The sequence below is a fragment of the Pteropus alecto genome, unplaced genomic scaffold (genome assembly GCF_000325575.1).
Source record: "Pteropus alecto unplaced genomic scaffold, ASM32557v1 scaffold160, whole genome shotgun sequence".
NCBI classification, from domain to species: Eukaryota; Metazoa; Chordata; class Mammalia; order Chiroptera; family Pteropodidae; genus Pteropus; species Pteropus alecto.
The window spans coordinates 1,308,573-1,326,903 of NW_006429864.1; the positions used below are offsets into that span (position 1 = coordinate 1,308,573).

General features: G+C 50.4%; 1 protein-coding gene across 2 annotated transcripts; it reads right to left on the reverse strand.

Annotated features, from left to right (window-relative positions):
• Window positions 1-2,534: 2,534 nt before the first annotated feature.
• IL12RB1 (interleukin 12 receptor subunit beta 1) lies at window positions 2,535-18,175 on the reverse strand. 2 transcript variants are annotated; one of them, XM_025043890.1, is made up of 16 exons: window positions 18,040-18,175; window positions 17,208-17,270; window positions 16,199-16,325; window positions 15,528-15,697; window positions 14,121-14,260; window positions 11,808-11,841; window positions 11,232-11,357; window positions 10,404-10,486; window positions 9,333-9,570; window positions 7,349-7,516; window positions 6,520-6,657; window positions 6,031-6,186; window positions 5,720-5,854; window positions 4,758-4,863; window positions 4,316-4,397; window positions 2,535-3,602 (listed from the first exon to the last, which is right to left on the reverse strand). In XM_025043890.1, exons 1-16 carry the CDS (start codon window positions 18,098-18,100, stop codon window positions 3,243-3,245), a joined length of 2,187 nt encoding a protein of 728 aa, XP_024899658.1. In that variant the 5' UTR covers window positions 18,101-18,175; the 3' UTR covers window positions 2,535-3,242. The 2 variants fall into 2 exon arrangements, with proteins under 2 accessions (XP_024899658.1, XP_024899661.1); XM_025043893.1 differs by lacking the exon at window positions 4,758-4,863 and having other exon boundaries at window positions 3,386-3,602.
• Window positions 18,176-18,331: the final 156 nt, after the last annotated feature.

Genomic DNA, 18,331 nt, shown 5'->3' on the forward strand with positions numbered 1-18,331 from the left:
AAAAGAGTAATTTGTCTAGTATGTGAATATATCTTTAAAAAATAAAAAAACAGGAGGAATGGGCAAAGGCATCCAAATGTGGGGAGGGCACTCCTGGCATCTGGGGGGTGCAGGGCTATTTTGCGTCATCTGCAGTCCATCTCCCGTATCGCCAGAAGCCCCTGACACCCCAGCCCCATCGTGGCTTGAGGGCAGAGGTAAAGACTATGCCTCTTTCTGACCAAACCCAGAAGCCCCCGGAGAGACAGAGGAAGCAGAGTATCTGAGGAGGTGAACTGAGGCGGCCTTTCTCCCTGACGGAGACAAGCTCCCTCACTCACGGTGGGAGCCATGGTGAAAGGGAGAGTCAGCCCAAGACAGAAATAGAGGAGAGGAGGTGAGGAGGGTGCAAGAGTTCTAGAGAGGTCGCCTTACCCATTTTACAGGTGGAACACCAGGGCCGGCAAAGCTGAGCCATCTGCTCCAGGATGAACCACAGCAGGAAGAATCTGGACAAGTCACAAATTTGGTCTCAATTCTCCTACTCTAGAACACTCTCATCTCAGCCTAATAATAAACCTATCAGCCTCCAGCCCCGTGGGCTGTGACCTCTAGCTCCCCATCACCCATTCCCGCCAAGAACACCTGCCTCAGGGCTTTCGCTCTTGCTCTTCTGGACTCTTCACTATCTTGGCCTAGTACCACCTCTTCCGGGAAGCCTTCCCTTTCTCCCATTCTTCACACTTTAACTTGTCATTCTCCTAAGGTTGATTATAGCTCTGTATGATGATTAGATTAGCATCTCTTTTCTCTACCCAACCAGGAAGCCTTCATGATGGGACCTGTGCGGGACAGAGCTTGGTATACAGAAGGTGCTTAACACTGACTTCCCGAATCAGTGAATGAGTGAAACTGTGAAGTGAGGTCTACTACAGTCTTGACTCCTGTAGCCGCTGGGATGAGCTGAGGAATCAACACTCAGAGGAGCCCAGAGTAATGAGTACACAGCAAGTGCTCAATAAACACTAGACCAGGGCTCTCCTAAGCAGGGTTGCCCAACGCATTGAGGCAGGGACACCAACAAGTGCTTTGAACTTCTTCATATTATACGAGCAAACAGAGGCCCAAAGAGGAACCACCTATCAGTCATTTCCTAGCAGCAGAAACAAAACTAAAAGTGTCTCAACAAAAAGAGAACCTGATGGGAAAAAAATAAATAAAATAAAATAAAAAAATCCCAGGGTGGTGGACTTCAGGTACGGCTGGATCCAGGAACTAGGGATCCATCTCTGCACTGCTGTCCTCCTTGCATTCTTTTCTCCAAGACAGGCTCAGCCTTCTCCCATGAAAGCAGGCTGTCTGTCCCTTTTCCCACTAGCTTCAGCAAGAGTTCCAGGCAGTGCTCAGTAAACATCTAACTCCTGCTCCTTGGATCCAGAAGACTTTGCTTGGGTGTAAGCTTCCAGCCAACTCCAAGGGCCACCAAACTGGGTCCTGTGCTACTAGGTGGGCCCAAGACTGGGACTGTTGGCATAGGAGCATTTAGCTCTCCGGAGGCTCCCTGTGGGGGGTGAGGATGGAGGGTTCTGGACTTGAGGGACGTCAGGTGACTCTGGTCTTTCTCATGAGTCTGCTCACCCAGCATCCTCTCCTGTCTGTCCACCTGCCCTGGCCACTCATTCTCAGGAATGAGGAGGGGGTACCTTCAGGGAGAGTGTGCCTGGTCGATGGCACGGTTTGTGCAAAAGGTGGGACGAGGCAAATCCAAGAGAGGAACAGTGAGCAGCCACGTGTAGCTGGAGACCCATGGCTAAGGCCTCGGTGTTTCCCATCTAACCGCATAAATGGGAAACTGCCTATTCCGTCCAACGGGTCAGGGCCACGACCACTCTCCTCCTGGCCCTTCCGGCTGCCTGATATCACTCACCCAGAGGCCTCATTCCTTTTGCCATAAAATTCTGTGGTTCTGAGTTGCAACCTCTGGCCCCCTCACCCCGTTTTTAAACCGGAAAAATCTGTTTCGCAAACTCGGTGGCAGGTGGGAGGTGGGAGGGGGCGGAAAGGTCTGGGCCGGGAAGACACGCGCCGCTGCTGCCACCTGGTGGCAACAGAGGGAATCGCGGCAACTCATTTAAGAATGAGGGGGCGGTCAGGCGGGGAAGGGGCAGGAAGCAGTGGATTCAGGGTGTGTATGAGAGTGAGAGGCACGGATCCTGCTTGCTGAACTATGGGTGTGAAAAGGAGGGAGGACTGAGCCCCGGTTGGAGGGCTTCCGATTCCTTGGAGGGGCCGGGCTGGGGGGCCAACCAAGGCTCCTGTTATGGGAGGAAGACCCAGCCTCACTCCCCCTGGGGCTGTCCCTCTCTCCCTGCCCAGTTCTGACTTGGCAGAGTGATCATCCAGCTGTGTCTCGCCCAGACTGGGTGCTCTTGGGGGAACCAAGAAGGAGAGATTTAAAAATGCATGTGGAATGAATGAACGAATGAATTCTCGGTTTCTATTTGGGGATTTTGAGCAGGAAATCAGGCTTCAGCCAGGGGAAAGATACCCAAGAGAAGGCTCATTTATTAAGGCTTAGACCCCCTAACAGCTCGGCAAGGGGTCAACATTATCAACACCCCCATCTTACAGGAGAAGAGACAGGCCAGGGAAGGGGCCATCATCTCCCACAGAATGTTAGAGACCCCCTTCTTTTCTCCCCACCTAGATCCTTTAAGCCTGGAGCCCCTGTAGTGTGGTGAGGAGCCGAACACCCAGACTCCGCATCCAGTGCTGCGGGATCAGACACCCAGCCCAGGGCCCTGGGATCAATGTTGCCTCCTTTGGGCCACCCTCTAGTTTATTCCACCCCAACAGGCAATGACAGTGCCTGTCCCTGCCCCATGGATATCAGGCCCAGCCTTGTGTAGCAGCTTCTGTTTCATGGTGATTTTTAGGGTTCCCCTCACAGGACATGTCGCAACAGGTGCTGGACAGAGTAGGGGGGCGGGGCAATGGTGGCAGAGTCTGGGATGTGGGAATGGGGTCTGGGTCACTTGGCTGGAGTTTGACTCTCGCCTGTGCTATGTGGCTTCACGTCAGCCACTCGCCCTCTCTGCACCTCAGTAGTCACATCTGTAAAACAGGACAGCCATGTACCTCAGACATCATGCGAGTGTCTGGACAGTACAGTCTGACTATGCAATAAGCATTTAGTAATCAGCCGCTGTGACTGCGATCGTCAGTCTTCCTGTCCATATGAAGTAGACGTTCCCTTTTCTCCTTCAGGCCTCCAGGCTCACATGCTGAGGGCCACCGGACCTGGGTCTCTGCATTAGGTCTCCCAGGAGTAGGGGCAGTGCAGCCACCTGGGCAGGGCTGCCCTCCAGACTGTCCTGCCCACTGAGTCCCAGACTTCCAGCCTTGGGGTATCCTTGAACCCGTCTCCTGTCCTCCAAGGGCAGCTCTGTATCTAGGGCTGGCTCAGGGGCACTCTGAGGTAGCTCCATCTTGTCCTTGAAAGGCCCAGGCATGTCCAGGTCAGCCCCGTCACCTTTGTCCCAGGGCATGGTCACCACCAGAGCTTGTTTCGGGGACTCCTCCTCCTCCTCCAGGAAGTCTGCTGGGCTGGGCCACTGCCAAGCCTGTAGAGGGAGAGTGGGGCCGAAGCTGTAGGTGGGGTGCTATTTCCCATCCACACAAGGATGGGGAGGACCAGGTCCCTGCTGCCTAAATTCTCTAAAATCTTGAGACCAATTTGGGGATCCATTGGAAGGACTCCCCGCCCCCGCAATTTCTTTTTGGAAAATTGCCCCTGCTTTTCTCATAGTTGATGTGATCGGCCATGTGATCCTGACCCATCTAATTAGAGCACTCCAGCCCCCTGGTTCCTGTCTTAAGCATGGGGATGGGCATGTGACCCATGCTGGGCCAATCAGTGATAGCCCTGTAGTTTTCCTCCAGTTAATGGGGAAGATAGATTTTCTCTTCTGTGAGGGAAGGCTGAGCCTGCCTGGGAGAGAAGCCTGCAGGGAGAACGGCAGCGTGGAGAGATGGATCCCTGGTTCCTGCATCCAGCTATGCAGGAAGCCCACCACCCTGGCATTTTTTTCCATCAGGTTCCCTTTGTGTTGAAGCCACTCTGAGTTCTGTTTCCACTGCTAGGAAATGGCCCACAGGAGCTTTCCCTTTGGGCCTCTGCTTGCCCATCTATAAAATAGGACATATTTTTGGAGTCCCTGCCTCAGTGGGTTGGGGTAGAATAAAATAAGTTAATACATGGCCATTACTCAGCAGAGTCCTGGCCCAGAGTACAGACCCAATAAACAGGACCTAGAACTAGAAAAGGAACCCTTACCTGCTTCCACTGGCTGCTGGGGAACTCGACAGCAGTGCTGGCACAGGGTGTGGGCAGGGGTGGGCACAGATGCCGCAAGACTCTGGGGAGGGAAGAGAGCCAGTCAGCGGAGCAGTGCTTCTGCCTGTTCTTATCGTTTCATTGTTCTGACTTATTTTTTCACCTTCATTAGGTTACAAAGGGAGTGAGGATTTGGATTGGTGGAGGGGAGTATAGGAGTCCAACAGACCCAGGGTCACATCCCAGCTCTGCCCTCACTGCTGGCTGCACTGACCATCTGGGCCTCAGTTTCCTCATGTGTAAAGTGGGCACAAATCCCTATTTGGTGTGAGCAGTTATTACTATTACTATTACTATTACTATTACTGTTACTATTACTATTACTATTACTATTACTATCGCTATTGTCAGGGTGTCAGGTCGGGGATAGGGTGCAAGTTACCTGTTCAGGCTGAGGTATAGAAGGACGCCCAGGAGGAGAATGCTCAGGAAGCTCCCCAGAGATATGAGGACAATGGACAAATCGAACAACTTGGAAACCTGGACTTCTTGGGGGTGGGAGAGCTTGGGTTAGGGGAGGGAACTCTCCTGCCTCCAGCTGGAGAAGGAGCTGGGTGCGCCAGGCCCTCCATAAATTTGCTTTTGATCCTGACACACCATGGGCCCCGCAGTGCCTTGATTTCCTCATCTGTGAAGTGGGAGACCAGGGGACCCACCTGCCTGTGACTGTGGGATAAAGGCCTGGCACCCAGGCAATGCTGGATCCAGAGCTGCCCACCCCACACCAAGCCTGACTCATCGGTACATTATTTTGGGACCAGATTTCACTGCAAGGACAACAGGCAGAAGCAATGGCAGGAACCGAGATCATTTAGTCTCCAAATCTCTCAAAGCCACACACCCCAAGATAATGGAGCCCACCTCCTGATCTTTGTGATGAGAAAGACACTCATTCATTCATATACATTCATTCATTTACTCGATAAATAGTCCCCCTGCTCCTTCCTCTTCTCAGGAGCCCCCAGCAGAGGGAGGAGGCAGAGCCAGACATAGACACCCCCACTCACCCTCAAGGTGTCCTGTATGAAGGAGGGGCAGTCGCAGCTGGGGGACACCCAAAGGGAGCTTTTGTGCTGAGTTTTAATGTATGAATACGAGTTTGACGACAGGAAGAGCAAACATTCCAGGCAGAGGGGCCCTCAGGAGCAAGGCCACAGGAGTGTGAGAGAAAGTTCAAGAGGGGAAGTTGTAGGGTATGAGGCTGGTGGAGGTAGTGGGAGCAGGTTAGGCTGGGACTGTCTCTTGAGGGCGATGCATGGAGGGCAGGACTGCTTACAGATGCAGGTGGGATAGGGCAGTGCATGCTGGGTAAATACTTGAATCCTATCCCTGGTCCCCACTCACCTATGTAGAAGTGCTGGGGCTGACTCCAGGCGCCCCTCAGTGTCGCTGTGTCTGCTCGCACCTGCACACTGTAGGTTGAGCCAGCCCGCAGACCACCAAGGGTGACCTGGGTCTCTGTGGGCTTCACAGGCAGCTCTGCAGGAGGGAAGCAGCCATGGTTCCCTGGATCCCCTATACTCCTAGGAGGCTGGGCTCAGGTGGTAGAAACCAGACCCAGAGAAGGCCATTGAGGTTCCCAGGGTCACACAGCAAGATGGAACTCAAGCCCAGATCCCTTCCTCCCCATGCCAGGCCTGTCCTGCCCCACATACCAGACACCTGGTTGCTGTCCTCATCTTGGCAGCGTATGACATACTTCTTCAGTACACCGGGGCAGGTGCTCAGCAGGGACGGCGTCCAGTCCACAGACACAGAGTCTGGGCCAAGCGTTTTCACCGATATGTGCTGTGGACTCCCCACCACCGAGGCTGCAACCAGCGCCATTGTCACGGTCAACTCCGAGTTCTGGCTGAGCACTCGTACCTCAGCACTGTCCACGTAACGTTGGCCACAGAATCCTAGCTCCACTCCTCAGGTGCTGTCACTCCCCCTTTCTGAGCCTTAGTTTTCTTATCTATGATGGGCGACGCCTCTCAGGGTGTGTTAGGAGTTGATTGAGCTGACTCTACTTGTCCAGCTTCTGGCCAGGGCTTGACATGCACTAGGTGCCTCTAAATGCTTATTCCCTCCTCCTGACACTCACTGCTGAGGCCACTGCTGAGTCCTCCAGGGAGACCACCCTGAAGGTTTGAGCCACTCACCATTGCCCCCAAAGTGATAGGTAGACAGGACGCTAGACCATGAGCTGGGCTTCTCCGGGCGTGCAGTGGCAAAAATGTTGATAAGGTAACAGGCCTTCTGCCCCATTGCCCCAGACGCTGGGCTCCAGTGGTGGGTTGCTGGGAGGATTAGCAATGGTCAGGCCAGTAAATAGTTTGTGTTCCCACCTCCATACCTTTGCTCTGTCCGTGCCATCTGCCAGGAGCTCCTAGAGTACTCCTACCTGTGCCTCAAAGCCTCTGCACCAAAGTCCCCTCCTCCAGGATCCCTTCTTTATTCCCCTCAACCTGCCCCTCCCTCCTCCAACACAGTCCTACTCCATGAGACAAGAGTATCTGAATCTAGCTCTGTCTCCCTGGGCTGGGAGCTCTTTGAGGGACAGGTTGAGGCTGAGGCTTCCTGGGGTCACAGCAAGAAGTGGGATAGTGAGAGGCTGCCTGGGCCATATGGCACCTCCCCTTTCCCTTCAGAGGCTTCATTAATTTGCCACCGGTATCTTGCTAGCTGCCACCTTTCCTGAAGAGAGTAAATGTTTAGGAAACACCCTGGAATGTGAGACTCATTACCCGCCTGGGCGCTACCTGCCAGGGGTGAGCTCTGACACCCCAGATTCCCAGCAGGAGGCTCTAGCCTGCATGGCGGGGGAGGGTCCGAGTCTCTACCTGTCCCCACCTCGGTGTGATTCAAGCAAGTGGCAAGACCTCTCTGGGTCTCTGATACTCTACAGGAACAGTCTCTATAGGTTTGAGCTGACCAGGAGCTCTAATGAAGGACACAGAGTCAGAAGGAGGGCAATCGCCATCATGATACCTGTTCCAGGATGGTCCCAGTCTTCAGGCACAGTCAGGGTACAGGTGGCAGGGCTTCCATCCTGGCCATGGAGCTGCCACTCGATGCAGTACGTCAGGCCCGGGGCCTGGGCTGGCCAATGCATAGTGGTCCCATTGGCCTCAGCACTGATATTCAGAGCTCCTGGTTCTGGAAGGCAACAGGGAGGCACATCAGGACAACTGCCTCAGACCACCCCAACAAGGCGCCTGTAGCCCCTCCCTACCCTCTCACCCAGCTCTACCCCCCACAAGGCCTGGAGGGTCAGTATACTATCTCCCCACATTGGGGGCTGCCGCGGTGGGGCTGGGTACAGAGGAGACAGAGGGACTGTCTGAATGAGTTGAGTCCTCCCCGAGCCTGACCACAGCTTCTTTGCCAGGATGTCCCCATCAGTGCTTCCTAGATTGACACACTTTCCACACGAGCCTCATGGGTGTCTCCTGCTTCAGCAGATGCCTGGCCACCCCAACCTGTCTCACCCATCAGTGGGTGGGGCCTGACTAGAACTCAGAGGCTAAGGACACACCCACTCAGTCCCCTGGGTGCATCTCTCCCACTCCCTAGAACAAGGGTGTCTGCAGCAACCTCAGAGAGGTGGGTGCTGCCTCTGGTTCTGGTGACATCTACCATTTATTGAGCACTGACTGTATGTACCAGGCCAGTGCCAAGCACTTTACAGGCACCATTTTGCTATGCATTGAGACCATGATCACCCCAATGATACAGAAACTGAGGCTCAGAAAGGGAGAAACACTGGTTCAAGGTCATACAGCAAGGCCATGGTCCAAACCAGACCAGGGCCTGGTGGACTCGCTACTGTGCCACCCTGGCAAGTGGCTTCACCTGTCTGAGCTTCAGCTGTCTCAGCTCTGAAATGAGCATCATCATAGCAGCCCTGCCCTTACAGGATTGTTGGGTGCTCAGCAGGGCCAGGACCAGGTGAGATGACAGAGGCGCTCATCTCAGGCACAAAATTTAAAGAGGCAGGGAGGAGGACTTGATCATCAAGATAAACACTGTCTTAATACAATCTTTTTAAAATATTAAAATGAATGCAAAAATATGTGACGAGTGCTATTCATAATCATTAAAAGGTAGCAACAGCCCAAATGTTGATCGGTAGGTAAACAGATAAACAAAATGTGGTTCATCCTCACAATGGAATGTTAGTCATAAAAAGGGCTGAGGCACTGACACACTACAACGTGGATGAACTTTGAAAACATGATGCTGAGTGAGAGAAGCCAGACACAAAGAGCCACATAGAAGCCAGACACAAAGAGCCACATTCTGCTTATGTGAAATGTCCAGAACAGGCAAAGCTATGGAAATAAAAAGTAGATTAGTGGTTGTCAGGGGCTGGGGGAGGAGAGGATGAGAGTGACCGCCAATGGGGATGGGGTTTCTCTTTGGGGTGATAGAAATGTTCTGGAATTAGAGGTTGTGGTTGCACAACATTGTGAACGCGCTAAATGCCACTGGATTGCGCAGGTTAAAATGGTTAATTTTGCTATGTGAATTTCACCTCGATAAAATATATACTTGTATGCACATACATATATACATAAATATAAATCTTGACTTTTCATTTTATATACAAATGTATGTATATACTAAATACATATGTTACATATATTATGCATATATATTGAATAAATTATCAAGATTTTAAATAAAAATAGAATCAACTCTGTACTTGCATGACCCTGAATCACTCTCCATACCTTTTTCCGGGCTCTTGTCCTAATAAAACTTTATTTTCAAAACAGGCAATAGGCCTGGGCTGCAGTTTGCCAGTGAGAATTTTTTTAAAATACTGCTTTATAATATTATGTATCTTGATTACAGACTTTTGATACACCCCTAAAGTAAACACCCGCCTCACTTTACTCTAGCTGAGGCTCAGAGTAGGTGCTCAGCTCTGAGGGGCCCTCCCATGGCCCTCCCCAACCGGAAGAGGCACCTGTGTGCACATGGGCAGGAATATGCCATGACTGGTTGGGGCCGGGGCCAAAGCGATTCCAGGAGATGACAGCCAGGTCATAGGCAGCGCCCGAGAGGATGAGCCTTGTCCTCAGACGCAGGGTCCTCGTGGCCTGGGCCTTACACGAGCAGGACAGCATGTGCAGGTGGAGGCGGTAGGTCACCTCTGCGCCAGACTTGGGCTCTTGGCAGCCTTCTGGAAGCTGGATCTGGGGCAGCTGTCATGAGTGGGAGAGATGACTTGTGGGGATCTAAACATGCTCATTGTCCCCGTGGGTAGACATCAGGGCACAGTCCACGAACACGGACTCATTCACAGACCACAGCCAACAACATGCACCAAAAATTTAAAAAATAATAAACCTAGACACTGGCAAGGCTGCTGGGAAACTGGCATTTACATCCTGTGCACGTTGAGTTTTATTTGGGGGTGGTAATTTGGCAAAACACCCCTAGGAAAAAAAGGAGTTTCCATCTTTGGACCCGCTGACCTCAAGCCTGGAAATTTTCCCTATGGAATTCAAATGAGAGAAAACCCCGAAAATAAAGGAACTTCCCTGTAGACTTATTATGATGGCCCCTTGGGGACCTGGCTGAGTCAGTTATGGTGAAGCCAGTGGGTAAAATATCATGGTTTTGCCCCTGGCTCTGGCAAGAAATTTTCCTTTTGTGCATCGGTTTCCTTCTCTGTAAAAAGGGGTTAATTAGACTATACTAAATGGGCTATTTAGGGGACTTCAAAGAAATCATCTCGCATCCAGACCAACACAATTGACCCCTCCTGGCTTTCCAACATCTACCGGAGCCCCACAGTCCGTTTCCCTGATGGTAGCCAGAGGGAGCCTGTGAATATCTGAGTCCAGCCATATCTCTCCTCTGTTCACATACCCTCCATGGCTCCCCATTCCCATTAAACACACAGTCCTTCTAGTCCTTGCCACCTCCACATCTTGTCTCTTTCTGTCTCCCACTTGCATACCACCCTCTCCAGCTTGTTGTCACCTCCTCCCCATTCCCAGGCCACCGCATAGCCCTGTGACAGCCCCATTACCTGCCCATGCAGATTCACTTGCCTCCTCCCATCTGGGCCAAGTGGCTCCACCAAGAACCTCACGTCGGGCTGTGGGGGGATTTCTGCCATGAGACAGCAAGATGGTGACGCTAGAGGGGGTGGGAGTGCCCCTCCTCACAACCTTCTGTGGACCTTGGATGGGGACCCAGGACCTTTACCTTCCCTCCCACGAAACACAAAATTTTAGGGGTTCTTAATACTTTTCCAAATCTGAAAACAGAGATATGTTTCACAACGTGAATATACTTAATGCGATGGAACTGGATACTTAAAAATGAGTAAAATGGTGTAATTTTGTGTTGGATGCTTTTTACCACAATTGAAAGAAAAAATCTGAAAACAACTCTTAGAATTTTTTCCCAGCAGATATCCTTTTGGGCAGAAGGAGGCCCTAGCTGGCGGGGCTGGGGACAAATGCTGACAGTCACTCCATCCCTGCCCACCCCCACCCCTCCTCACACCCCACCCCCACCCCACCACATCTTCACTCCTGAGCTGTCCTGGCTCCAGCTTCCTATGTTATTTGGGAAAATATCTTCATGATACAGCCACTTTCACCCATCAACTCCTCGTGCGGCTTTAAAAGAACAAAACCAACCAAACAAATCGGAAGGAGAGGAAGACTGATAAATGTGTTCTTTTTAGATCATGAATTCACCATGCTTTACAAAGCAAAGCTTGTTTATGGCCATCTGCCTTATTTTGAACACCTGTCACCTTGTTTCTAACACTTGCTGCCTTAGTTCTAATACCCACTGTCATATTTCTAATGCCTGCCCCTGTTCCTATGGCTCTGGGTGCTCTCACCAGGAGGGACACACACGGGGCTGCTCCAGCTGCTCCAGGGACTTCCTGGGGCCCCTGGCCCAAGCCGCCTCCTCCGTAGCTGAAATTCCTGGGCTGCGTCTATCTCCAGGGGACAAAGGCATGACTCTGGGGAAAAACGGGTCAGACATGAGGCCAAGGGCCTGATGTCTCACACCCAGGGGTACATGGGGCATGGCACTGGTCACTTAGCTATAGTGCATTTACTGAGTGCCAACTGTATACATGAATTTACTAAGAGCTAACTGTGTGCCGGGCCCTGAGGACATGGCAGGAACAGGCCAAGACGTGTCCTCTTAGAGACTCAAGGATCACCCTCTTCTTCCCCTGTCCTAGGTTCAAGTCCCAGCAAGGCCATGCCTTGAAATGTGACTTTGGCCTATGGCTTCTCACCCCCAAGCCTTAGTTTTCCTCACCTGTGAAGTGGGAATAATCCAATACTGAACTACGGGGCAGGCCAATGGGTATACAAAGAAATTAGAACTGGCCTGGCACACAGTAGGTGCTCAGTTAATGCTAAGTTGCTGCAGCCATTGCTGTTACTATTCTTATTCTCACCGAAGCCAGCATCATCCTGATGTCCACAGTCACCCTAGGATGAGACCATATTTATATGTAGTTTTACATTTTGGTGTTGAAAATATTAGCTATTTTGAAATTTTAAACAATTATTTTACTAAGTGCAATGTGGAACCCTGGACTGGATTCAAAGAGAACATTCTTGGGAAAATGGGTGACTTCTAATAACCTCTGGAGTTCGGTTCTTAGTGATGTACCCTGTTCATCTCAGTTGGGAATATAAGATGTTAACAGGAGGGAAGCTGGGTGATGGTTCTAACAGGAGCTCTTTGTATTTCTTTGTAACTTTTCTGAAAATCTAAGATTAGTCCAAAATTAAATATTTATTTAAAAGAATTATTTTAGGAGGCAGAATTTATTTTATAATTTCTTTAAAAATTATTTTAGGAGGCAAAACCTGTCTGTCTGTGTTGTTGGGGGTTGGGAGAACCCCGACCCAGCCTGCCTCACCCTCCCCATGTGACTCAGAGAGGTTCCCAACATCCTGAGCCTCAGTTTCCTCATCTACAAGGGGGGCTGGGAGGGCCTACTGCAGAGTGCGCTTAAGGGATTGGAAATAAAACAGAGAGAGGTCCCATGTCACCTGCCACTGATCGATCCGAACCTATTCACCTGATGGGGAAACTGAGGCTCAGGAAGGGGCACAACATGTAAAGGGAAGACGAGGCTGAAGCTGAGGAAACTACCTGCCCTTGAGATGCTCTCAGTCTGAGGGAGGAGGAGACTGGCCACAAGTCAGAGACTCAGGGTCTCTGTCTTTCTCAAACTGGGGGCTCATTGGGGATTGGGTCAAGGCTGAGGTTTCTTGTAGGCACGGGCTTGTCCTGTTAGGGCAGCAGGAGGACAGAGCAGGGAATAGGCAGCAGCTGAAGAATAAATGAAGGTCCAAAGAAGACATACAGATGGCCAGCAGGTACATGAAAGATGCTCACCATCACTAATCGTTAGGGAAATACACCTCAAAACCACAATGAGATACTACCTCGCCCCTGTCAGAATGATTATTATCAAAGAGGCAGGAGATGATAAATGCTGGCAAGGATGTAGAGGAAAGGGAACCCTCGTGTACTGTTGGTGGGATTGCAAATGGGTGCAGCCACTATAGAAAACAATATGTAGGTTCTTCAATTACCAAAAATAGAACTACTGTACGATCTAGCAATTCTACTTCTGGGTATTTATCTGAAGGAAACAAAAATACTAACTCAAAAAGACAAAGGTAACTCTATGTTCATTGCAGCATTATTTACAATAACCAAGATATGGAAACAACTGAGGTGTCCATCAAAGAGTGAGTGGATAAAGAAAATGTGATATATGTACATACAACAGAATATTATTATTCAGCCAAGAAAAAAAGGAAATCTTGCCACTTGTGACAACATGGATGGACCTGGGGAGCATTATGGTGAGATAACTCAAGCCAGAAAAGAAAAATACCACGTGATCTCACTTATAGGTGGAATATAAAAATAAAAATAAAAATAAAACGAACAAACAAAACCCCAAATTTATGGATGGAGAACAGATTAGTGGTTGTTAGAGGTAGAGAGTTGGGTAGGAGGGTAGGCAAAATGTGTGAAGGGAGTCAAAAGGCACAAACTTCCAGTTATAAAATAAACAAGTCCTGGGGATGTAATGTATGTACAGAATGGTGACTACAGTTAATAATACTGTACTGCATATTTGAAAGTTGCTAAGAGAGTAGACCTTAAAAGTTCTCAACACAAGAAAAAGAAAATCTGTAACTACGTATGGTGTCGAAGTTAACTAGACTCATCATGGTGATCATTTTGCAATATGTACAAATATTGAGTCATTAAGTTATACGCCTGAAATTAATATAATGTTATATGTCAATTATATCTCAATTTTTAAAAAGGGAGGGAGGAATGGGTGGAAGGGCAGCTTTCTGGAAGAGGCGGCCCTCGAGCTGGATTCTGAAGATGGGCTGGATTCACATGTGCTCAGATGGAGGGAGAGGCAAGCAGGTGAAGAGAACTTCATGTGCAAAGGCAAGGAGGATGGAAATCCAGGGCATGGTTAGGGAATGACGACCATTCCGGAGGAAGCCAGAGGAAGCACAAAGCAAGTGAGGGCACCTGGCTGGCTGAGGATGAGGATGCCCTGCTATAGGTAATAGGGAGGTCAAAATCAGAGCTGCATGTCAGAGAGAACTTAGAGGCTAGACATGGCACAAGAGCGGAGAGAAGGTGGGAAGGATGACAGATGTAACGATGGTAACACTGATTTCAAGGAGGTCTGTGCCCACCAGTGACCTGGAAAACTCACCAGCTTCCATGGGCTGCCAGGTGTCCGGCGCCGGAACTGTACCTCAGCACCATCCTGGCGGGCTGGGGTCTCCCACTCCATGCGCACCTGCCCTGCTGACCCTGACACCTTGATGTCTCTTGGCGGAGGGTCATATTTAACTGTAAGCAGAGATGAGGTTTGGGGAGGGGAAGTTAGCATGTGTGTGAGTTGTTGGTCCTGAAATTTTCAGAAAATTTGCCCATGCCCCCACCCAGCCCAGGGTAGCCAACCAAGTTTCCCAAACATGAGTCAGGGACACCCTGCAGTTCCCACCTAAGCCTGGTACTCTATGGGTCAAAGTCAAAATTTATACACAGAATCCTGTTAGTGAGGAGATTTTTAAAATATTAATACCCATTGCTGACAAAGTTATGGTGAGACAGGCACTTTTGTCAATTACTGACAAGAAGGTAATTAATTGATTCCAGTTCTCTGGAGAACTGTTAAGAAAATCTCATGAATTTTTTAGACCCACTTCAAGGAGCCTGATCTAAGGAAAGATGTCTATCACTCTTTCTGCATCTTGTCATACTGTGCCTGATTCTACCTCGGGGACTTTGCACTCGCCGTGAAATACACTTCCCCACCTGGAACACACTTCTCCACCTGGAATACACTTCCCCGCCTGGAACACACTCCCCTACCTTTCTTCCTGCTGGATTCATTTTATGTTTCAGGATGCAGATTGCGCTGGAGGCCTCCCTTGATCTCCTAGCAGTGTCTCATCAGGTATATTAATTATGCCTCATCCATCACCCCCACTCGAATCTAGGCTCCATGAAGGCAGAGGCAGGGCCAGATTAGGGTGAAGTGAGTGAGGAAAGGTTGTACAAATACAAGGTCGAGTCTTGTCTCTATTTAAAATTTTGATATTTTGTTTGTCATGGATTTTTTTGGCATTAATTTTGACTTTTAAAAATGTTTCATTACAGTGTTGTTTATATGACTACTGAGGGGTTTTTCTGGCACCCCCTTAAAATTTTGTGCCCAAGGTGGTGCCTCACTCACCTCATCCTAGTCCCAGCCCTAGGACCTCCGTTGACCTTGCCCATGACCCTTATGGCTCAGCATGGTTCCCAGTAGCAGCCCAATGACTATATGCTGAATGAATGTTGTTGACTCATAAAAACAGAGTTTAAAAACTCAACAAGGTCCTGGCACCCTTATGGTGTCAGGGAGAAATCAAGAAGCAACCTGAGTGTTGGGGATAAGTAAGGGGACCATGAAAGACTCTGCCAAGTCACACAATAGTATTCGGTATGTAAATGGCTGGAATTTTCAAGCCCCTTGCCAGGGGCCCAGAATCTCCCCAGGTCTAGGGTTAGGGACCAGAGGCATCTCTGAGTAAGAAAGGGGCAGCGGAGAAAAGGAGAACTGGGTACTGACCAGAGCTATAGAGCTTCAGGGTAACCTTAGGCGACTTCTCTGTCCGGTTGATGGCCCACGATTCCACCCAGAGTGTGACAGCATGGAGCACAGATACGCCATCCTGGTCAGAGAATTGCAGCTTGGTGGCCGAGCCTGCAGCGAAGTAGCAGCAACGCTTGGGCCCAAGGCTGTGGAAAGGAAGGTGTTAGTGCTGAATCTGGGGTCCTAGTGGACCCAAGAATGTCTCAGCAGCCACAGGAGACAGTATACATCACATCCCTGCGTCCTTCTCTGCTCCTTTTATTCCCCCTTCTGCCTGGGGTTTCTTTAGAGATCAGCCTGGGACTGAAGGGTTTGGGGGGACCCCATATCTCCCAACATGAGCTGTTACAGAGGGAAGGAGGAAATGAATGGATGGATGAATGGATGCATGGACTAATGAATGAGTGAGAGGGTAAGGATGAAGGAAGAACTAGGGGGACCCTAATTGCTGCCCAACTTGGATGTCCACCCAGGCGACTCTCCCCTCCACAACTCAGCCCTACCCTCCCTGCTCACACGAGAAACTGAAGCCCAGGGAGAGGCAAGGACCAGCCCTGGGCTGCGATCACACATCTGAGGGCAGGAGCATAGGGTTGGCAAGGGCTGGATGGTGGGTGAGGGTCTGGGGTCTTGGGAGCTGTCCTCACCAGCACCTCAGGAAGTGCCTGACCCCAGCCGCAGGGCCCTCATACTCCCAAGAGCATTCATAACCAGCACCAAATATCCGGTAGCAGTTCAGGTTCCTGGGGCCCAAGGCTGAGCCTAGAGAAGATCCTGGAGGTTTGAGAACAGACCAGAGTAAGGAAGGGGTCTCTGTGCTGACATGCCCTCAGGACGAATCTTTGTGACACTTATGTAATCCGGTGTCACCGCAGCCTGAATGGCTCTTAGCATATGCCTTTCCCACCTGTCTTCTGCCATCTCCCCAGCTCTCCCTGCTCCAGCCACACCAGCCTCCTCATGGGGCCTCGAACACACTAGGCTCGCTCTCAGCTCAGGGTCTTTGCATGTGGTGTGCCCTTCCCCCAGATCCTGACATTCCAGTTTCTCCTTCGGTGTCACCTCCCCCACCACCAGCCAACCAGAAGCAGCCCTCTTCCTCTCCATCTCTCACCACCCCCTGCTCTGTGCATGTCATCATATGCAGTATATGCATTTATTGGTCTGTTGTCTATCTCCCACATGAGGCTGTGATCCCAGGAAAAAAAGCTGGGCTTGCAGATGATTCCTTCATGTCTAAAACTGTATGTTCACATAATAGGTACTCAGTAAAAATTTCTTGACCAAAGCAATAGATGATACGCCTGCTCAGTGGCAGACCCTTAATAGTGCGCTTTACAAGCCTAAATGTTCCAGCAATGCCTGCGTCAGGGAGGCTGGAATTAAAAATTCAAAATATTTTACAACTGCTTAGCCCCATGTGCTGACCAATCTGAACAGACTCAGACTCTGGCCCTGTGACCCCATTAGGGAGGAAATGAGGCTCAGAAAGGGTGACTGCTCCAGAACACCAGAGCTTGGGTTGGGGCTCCCAAGACCCCAGGTGAGCCCAAGTCTTTGGCTGGGCAGGAGGGAGCTAAGGGAGGGGCTGCTAGGGATTCGTCAATCAGAGCCCAGCACAACCTCCCCCCCAACACAATGGGGAACTGCCCCAACCTGAATCTACATCCTGATATGGTGGGTCCTGAAAACAGCACTCGCTGGTACCGCAGGCTTCAGCTGTAAATACAACAAAGAGATAATGACAGTCCTGGCCTTTCACTGCATAGAGCCTGGGGAATGGCCAAGTGACCATCCCCCTGCCCACCCACTTTCCCATCTATGCACCCACCCACCTACTCATCCATCCATCCATCCACCCATTTATCCACCCACCCATTTATCCACCCATCCATCCACCCATCAACCTCTAGGGCTGCTCCTCCAAAGCAATCCAGGGCTCCATGGCCCCCTCCCTGTCACTAGTCTCCAGCCCTGCTTGACACCCAAAGACCCTGAAACCTTGCTAATCCCTAGTTTATAGAGAGGGAAACTGAGTCACAGAGAGGCGAAAAGTCGCCCAAGGTTACACAGCAGCAACAGCAGAGCTGGAATAAGAGTTCAAACCCAGTTATCCACAGGGGGGCTGGGCCTCTTTCCACTCGATTCCACAGGATGGAGGGAGAATATATAGTAAATACTATGTTAGGTATACCTATCATATACATATTTGTTCATTATCCCTTCCTAAGCTATTTCTCATTGAACTCTGGGAAAGATTCAAAGATCCAACCCATTCCATATAAGACAAAATCAAGACCAGAAGGGAGATGCCCAAGTCTGACCCCAAAAGCCGTGATCACTGATTATCCATTTGATAGAAAGACAGGCACAAAGACAGAAAAACCAATCCTGGAACCCAGGTCCAAGGCCCTCCACACACATTCCCCCCATCAAGAAAAGCTGTAGCGGCTGGGGATTGGGGTAGGGGGTGGGGCGTGGGACTCACCGCCCTGCTGGGGGAGCAGGAGAAGGAGGAGGGGGACCAGCCTGGCCACTGGCTGCCCCATCTGGTCCACGCAGAGGCCTACGGCCCAGAACAAGCTTCTGTGCCACTGACAAGGCCCCAAACACCCTGTCCTCACCCTAGAACACGTTGAAGCTGAGCAAGAAAGAAAACTAAAAGGAAGATTAAAAAAAAAAAAGGTTAGATGTCATGGCCCCTCCCAGGCAAGTCAAAGTGAAAGAGAAACCCAGGAAGTCAGAATCGTGGTGGTCTTGGCCTCATCCCAGCCACAAAC

Coding starts and splice junctions, on each gene's coding strand:
- IL12RB1 (XM_025043890.1), bottom strand. CDS start 18,100: ATGGGGCAGCCAGTGGCCAGGCTGGTCCCCCTCCTCCTTCTCCTGCTC. Junction 6,658..7,348: donor CTGGGACCATCCTGGAACAG/GTATCATGATGG, acceptor TAATCCTCCCAG/CAACCCACCACTGGAGCCCA. Junction 3,603..4,315: donor CCAGCAGCCAGTGGAAGCAG/GTAAGGGTTCCT, acceptor CTCCCTCTACAG/GCTTGGCAGTGGCCCAGCCC.